The sequence below is a fragment of the Carassius gibelio genome, chromosome B23 (assembly GCF_023724105.1).
Source record: "Carassius gibelio isolate Cgi1373 ecotype wild population from Czech Republic chromosome B23, carGib1.2-hapl.c, whole genome shotgun sequence".
NCBI classification, from domain to species: Eukaryota; Metazoa; Chordata; class Actinopteri; order Cypriniformes; family Cyprinidae; genus Carassius; species Carassius gibelio.
This window is the reverse complement of record NC_068418.1, coordinates 23,045,484-23,052,094: the sequence shown is the minus strand read 5'-3', so window position 1 is coordinate 23,052,094 and position 6,611 is coordinate 23,045,484. Positions and strand designations below refer to the sequence as shown.

General features: G+C 37.7%; 1 protein-coding gene across 1 annotated transcript; it reads right to left on the bottom strand.

The window, feature by feature from the left end:
- Positions 1-37: 37 nt before the first annotated feature.
- Positions 38-4,563, bottom strand: LOC128012051 (protein-glutamine gamma-glutamyltransferase K-like). The gene is made up of 13 exons (XM_052594971.1): positions 3,938-4,563; positions 3,623-3,814; positions 3,245-3,496; positions 2,535-2,653; positions 2,323-2,430; positions 2,030-2,207; positions 1,802-1,940; positions 1,522-1,714; positions 1,284-1,437; positions 864-1,148; positions 581-741; positions 353-489; positions 38-185 (listed from the first exon to the last, which is right to left on the bottom strand). The coding sequence occupies exons 1-13, from the start codon at positions 4,299-4,301 to the stop codon at positions 38-40; spliced, it is 2,430 nt and encodes an 809-aa protein (XP_052450931.1). The 5' UTR covers positions 4,302-4,563.
- Between the last annotated feature and the right edge of the window lie 2,048 nt (positions 4,564-6,611).

Sequence of the window (6,611 nt, the reverse complement as noted above, 5' to 3'; positions counted from 1 at the left end):
GCCATGACGTTTCCTCTGTTCTGGCAATTTGATTGGTTTAACAGTGCTGTTTGACAACAATGTTGGCCAATCCATGCACCTGAGTGAGCTGAGGACAATCAAAAGATGCCAGAAGTTTGTGTGAGCCGTGACACTTGGGAATAAACTTCTCCGTCAGGCACACTGTGGCATGCCCTGCAATGTCACTGTGAAAGAAAGAATGATTATTTAACACTACTGTGCTTATTGCATTGACCTTTTTTGATTAAATAATCACTGTTTGAGTTTAGCAATCATAATTTATACAATTAAGTGAAAATTAAACATAATGCGACATTTATTATTTAATTAAAAATAATTAAATTAATTTTACCCATAGTTAACAACTCTGGCATGCTGCAGTCCAAGACCCACAAAGCGGAATACAGTGTTCTTCAGGACACAAGGCAGCGGATTCTGGAAAGTGATTTTGACTGGCACTTCTTGACCCACGACGGCGTCACATACAGCCTGAGAAGAACCACATACAAGACACACATCAGCATGAAATGATTTCAAACAATCAAAAGATTTATCAGTTGAACACTAAATTTAAACTCACAGCAATAACAAGATCAGGTGTACGCAGTCTGAAGTTGTACTGGGTGGCCAGAACCTGCTTCGTCTGAGCCACGTGTCCGAAGAGGTTGAGCATCAGTGAGGCGTGATCCACCAGGTGTTCCTTATACTCGTCATAACTCAGGGTCCATTCCAGAGGTCTGCCTATTGTGGGGAAAAGTGACAAATATTGAATGAATACGTCTCTTTACCCATAAGCTGCATTATACCAACTGTGTAGACTCATGTATTGCAAATCTTTGATTTCAGATTTAATGATTTCTCACATTCAGAGGGCTTGAGCTCAATGCATGTGTGGTCTCTCTTCAGGAAGGTCTTCCTGACTCCGGTGTAGTACGTGGCTGCAGCCTGGCTGTAGAGGGTGACGCTACGAGGTGAGCTGCACTTGTTTTTTAGATTGATGCAAAGCACAGCATCTTTGCCCACACATGATCCATCCCCTTTTAGGTTGACTTCACAGACAACATCCTCAGCACATGGCAGTGGGTATGTGCATCTTCTCAAGCCATGACGAAGAGCTGTTTCCAAAGCAGTACACTTCTCAGAAGAATCTGATCAAGGAAAGTAAAAGGAACGTTTAGAGAGGGATGAAACTCAGGAAAAACACCAACGTTCATCATTAGTATAAGCACCATGGTTCAAAGTGTTGAGTGTTGGAATAGATAGAAACGCATGTGTTTTTTTACCGAGTGGGTGTTTGTAGAGATTTGTGATATCCACACGTTGATCTGAGCCGACAGCCTTGGTGCTGATGCAGTGACCTACTACATCCTTCTCAACATGGACAACACCAAATGTACCATCACATTTTCTCTGCCAGTAAACTTTATCATTATTCACCTAGAACACATAGAGACAAACAAGCATCATAAGCATCATATCATTTTTGTATGACACAAAGGTAAATTCAAGGAATTAACGCACTTCAGTGAAAAGGAAGGGCACATCATGCTTCAGGAAGACTTGTCCACTGCGGATCGCAGCAACAGAGGTTGGGCCACAGCGGAAGAAGCCCTGGCTGGTCAGTTGAGGAGTGGAATCAACCACCTGCCAACCTCCGAAACCAGACGGCAGATCCGGTCGAGTCATCCAGGCCTCATTCCACACGTGGTAGTTCCTACATGGAAGACAAGAAGAAAGAAATAGAAACACTTCATGCACATTGAGAACTCTTTAGGACATCACAAATGGCAATTACACTTACCAGATTGAATCACGGTTCATGTGATCGATCAGTTGGAATTTCTCATCCAAATAGACGTCAGATGTCAAACAAACATCAGTGTCATGAGCAGAACTGAAGTTTGAGACCGGACGAGCAGGAATACCCAAACACCTCAACACTACGAGAAAGAGAGGAGAAATAGATGCATTACATCTATAATCACTTTCTCAAACCTTTTCTCCTGGTCCAGTCTGCAGGAACTCTTACGTGTGTTGGTGACTCCAGCGAAGGCCAAGCTCTGTCCATATTTAACAGGTATTCCTCCACATTTGTGGTATTGTTTCAGGATGGCACTGCTGCTGCACCAGGACGTCGGAGCAGTGCCATCTCCATAGCAGTTTGACCAGTTACCCACCAGAACACCACAGTCTTTGTTGGCAATAACCTGACAAGGTAATTGAAAATATAATAGAAGTACTGACTTCAGAAGAGAACAAATTAGACCATTGTGCCGGGCTTTCATAGATGAAATCAGGGTACTGAAGAAAATGAAGACTCACCATGTCAGACACCACTCTGGAAATGTTAACGGGGTTTCCCCATCCTGAGCACGGTGTACAGCTCTTCTCCAACACGTACATACACGCAGACAAGATTCCTTCCTCAAACTAAGATTCCCAGATCAGAGAGGAAGGAAATTAGATATTGTTATTCAACCTTCATGCTATTTTATGCACTTGTTGTAATATATTTATACATTTTTGACTCTTACTTGACCAAAGTTCCATGTTCTGCAGCCAATCTGCTGCTTAGTTCCATAGTAGATTCTTCCCATGTCATTCAGCACATACTCAGCTCTCTCCGCCTCATCACTCAGGTACACACAGTCATCTGATAAAGAGAACATTGGACTTTAAATTGAAAAGCTTCATTAGGTTTTAACCTGTTAAATGTCACCCCGTCCCGTATTCGGGACGCCTACGTTGACTATACTATATTACAATCAAATTTAATCTAATCTTGACAAACTATATATCGTTGGAAAGGTCTAAGACTCCCAAATATATATTATACCAATATTTTTTGTTAAGAATTATGTAGGAAAAGTAATAGATCAATTTATGACAAGAGTGCACCCTCAAAAATCTACATTAAAAAAGGAGCTTTGACCTTTGTTTAAAAAAAAGACTTCCTCGTTGCCTTTTTCTCTATCACATTTTAGAAATCATCAGAAGTTATATATCACTTGAAAACATAAAATCTCAAAATTCATCCTTTAAAACCCATTTTAAAATCAGACATTGCATTACCATGTAAATGGCACATCAAAATCATGTTACAAAATGTTTTCAGTCATGAATTATAAAAATTTAGGTTTGTATCATGCACATTCAAGTCTATCTTCAAAAACGTGAGTGACAGTTAACAGGTTAAAAGTGCTCACTTTACTCCTCCTATTACATGTTCATATTTAGGTTTTACCTTTACACCAGGGGTTGAACAGCATGTAAATATCATTTTCAGGAACATATGGTAAAGTGAATCTTCCTCCTGGACAGTGTGTCACGATGCTGAGCTGGTATCGTCCAACACAAGCAGTCGGAACAGAGTGCACACACAGTTTGATTCGGTTTTGTCCTTGTTCCACAATCTTTGCCCCCCAGCAGTCTTTCTTGAATTCTTCCACTATTGGAACGATCACATAAGTGCCGTCCCGGATGGATGGGATGTGACCTGTTAAAACACACAGAAGAACAAAAGATTTCAATAATGGTAGCAATGCTGGTTCAGCTCCTCACGTCATCTTCCGGTTCATGTTATTTCTTGGCATGCTTCCACATGCTGTTGGTCATAACTAACCTAGTTTGAGCTCCAGGTGAAGCTTGTCACAACTGGGATTGAAAGGACGGCAAAGATCAACCCACATATTGAAACACTGTCCTCTGCGGACGATGAGATGGTCATCAAGGAAACAATGTGTGTGATGCTCCTGACGATTCTGTCCAGTCTTGCATTTGAGAAGGTCAACTTTACTCACCCGGAGGACAGCATCTGCGAAAATGAAAAAAGCAGAAATCGAGTAATTAATTATTAAACAGATCATTCACTGAGTTATTATGAATAAGGATAATTCCCATCATTTATTAGAGGACAAAGATAAAAAAAAACCCTTACCCTCGACCCCACAGACTCGCTTGCTTGTACAATCCTCCTTGACACATTCCTTGACAACTTCCTTTGTCTCATAATCACGGCATGGAGTAACAAAACCGCAAGAGTTGGGGTATGGAGCAGCACAAGGGTTAACACAGGGGTTGATGCATGGGTTAACACAAGGGTTAACATATGGGTAAGCATAAGGGATATTGCAAGGGTTTGCCAAAGGGTTTAAATAAGGTTTAGAGCAAGGGTGGACACAAGGGTTGTTGTAAACCTGTGTGTAGCATGCTGCTTTCCTACAGTCATCCTCCTGCAGTTTAATGGTTGGGAAACGACCAACGGTGCAGAGATTTTTGTCTGGATTGTATACAAAAGGCATGCTGGGGAAAAAGAAAAAGAAAAAGAAAAAGAGAGAGACATGAGTGTCATTTGTAATGTGTCAGTAGATTGATGTTAATTCATAAATAAGAAATCTCTTAGAAATCAGATCTCCAGTTTCTTTTAAGTTTGGTTTCTTGACAACATAAGGCTGTTCCAAAAAGGCCAAAATCTGTAACTATACACAAACTGAATATTCATACCAGAAAAGGAATGTCTTCAGAAATAATAAACCATGTTTTTAACCAACTCTAAATTCCAGATGTCAGCTTTCTAATAGCAATTCATAATTAGTTGCATACAATGTCCGAGATGATTACTTACATGATTTTAGTCCTTGTCTGTTCAAGAGAAATTGACCTGAAAACTTGAAGTGCTGCAGCAAGTGAACCTGTGGTGTTTGTCTCCACAGCAGACGGGATATTTATACTACATCTCCTTCTCCACCCCATCCACAGCTCATACGGAGCTGAAGAGTGAGAGCAATTGTCCTCTTAAGGAAAGGATAAAAGGATTCTGAGTCATGTTCATTTTTATTAATTAATGGGACAAGTGAACATCTTAGTTGAATTGTTCTGAAGCTTTACATTTAAGGCAGAGTCATTTTCAGACTAACACCTTGTCTCCACTGGACATTAGCAGTGAGACACAACATGACTAAAGACATGATAATCCATTAAAATATGTGTGATACTGTCTACACTGAATACACCGAGATGATGAAAATAGTACTAAAATAGTACTTAAAACTTAATATATATGTGTGTATATGTATATATATATATATATATATATATATATATATTTGTATATGTAAGTATATGTATATATATGTGTGTATATATATATATATATATATATATATATATATATATATATATATATATATATATATATATATATATATATATATATATTTATATATATATATGTAGGTATATGCATTTATATGTATGTATTTGTATATGTATATATATACACACACTTTAATTTTATATCTTGAATTATACTTTTAAGCAGTATACCGTATATTAATATTCTCTCAGAGATCCTGTATCAGAAACATTCTATAAGCAAAGTATGTCTATATATTTATTAATGACCCTGTTTTTTTATTTGATTTTGTTCTATTAAGTGAGCAGTGAGTAGCACAATGATTTATGCATCTTATACAATGCCAAAGATCATTTCTTTTACATACTTTTGAAGAAACTTTGCTACCTTTTGAAGAAACTTTGCTACTTGTAACAAAGTGATTAGACAAGTGGAAGTGGAAGTGGAAGTGGAAGTTGAAGCAAGGAATCTGATTTTATAACTTTAAATGAGTACGTACATTTGGATTTATCAACTATAGTATAGAAGGCATCGTCAAGTATGTCATGATAATTGTTCACCATCCCCAACCGGACTGCTATGCTGCACCCAGAAGGCGTATGAGAAAATAAGGAGAAATAGCCTTTAATCTGACCAATTAAATCAAAATGACCCCAAAACACCCAGATCTCAACAGTTCAGCACATCATTAAACCAACAATGGATTTTAGCAAATGTTTATGACATAACTATAGTCTATCTAGTAATTCTGGTCAAACTTGACAGAAAACTATGGAAGGGACAATATTCATTCACAATATTTATTTCATCGTTCCGTCCATGCATGTATACACTCTTAAAACTAAAGGTGCTAAAAAAGGTTCTTCACAGCGATGCCATAGAAGAGCCATTTTTGGTTCCACAAAGAACCATCCAGTCAAAGGTTCTTTAAAGAATTATCCCTTTCTTACCTTTTTAAAATCTGTATAACCGTATTTCGCCACAAAGAACCTTTAGTGAAAAAGAAAGTCCTTCAGATGTTAAAGGTGCTTTATGGAACCATTTACACAAAAAGGTTCTTCTGGCATCGTGAAGCACCTTTATTTGTAAGAGTGTATGTGGGTCATTCCTGGGATTTGGTAACATTTCAATTTATTTCAACTTCATATTCATTTTCTAAAGTCCCCACATCATTAGCAAACTTCCAAAATCATCCAAATCATATTTTCCCAACTAAGACAATAAAGACTAATTTCAGTTCCTTTTTTTCAGATTTAGACACCTCTTTTTCTCAACCCTGTAATGGACAAAATGGAATTGGTTTAAAAAGGATTTTACACAGAACTTCTAAAACAAACATCTACCTACTGTTCATGTGTCCCTCATAACTTTAATGATGAACTAATGTAACATTAGTTTTCACATTTTCACATTTGTAAGACTGAAGCTAAAAAAAACATTTTGTGTGATTGTCTAAGGTCTCTTTACTTTTGTAAAA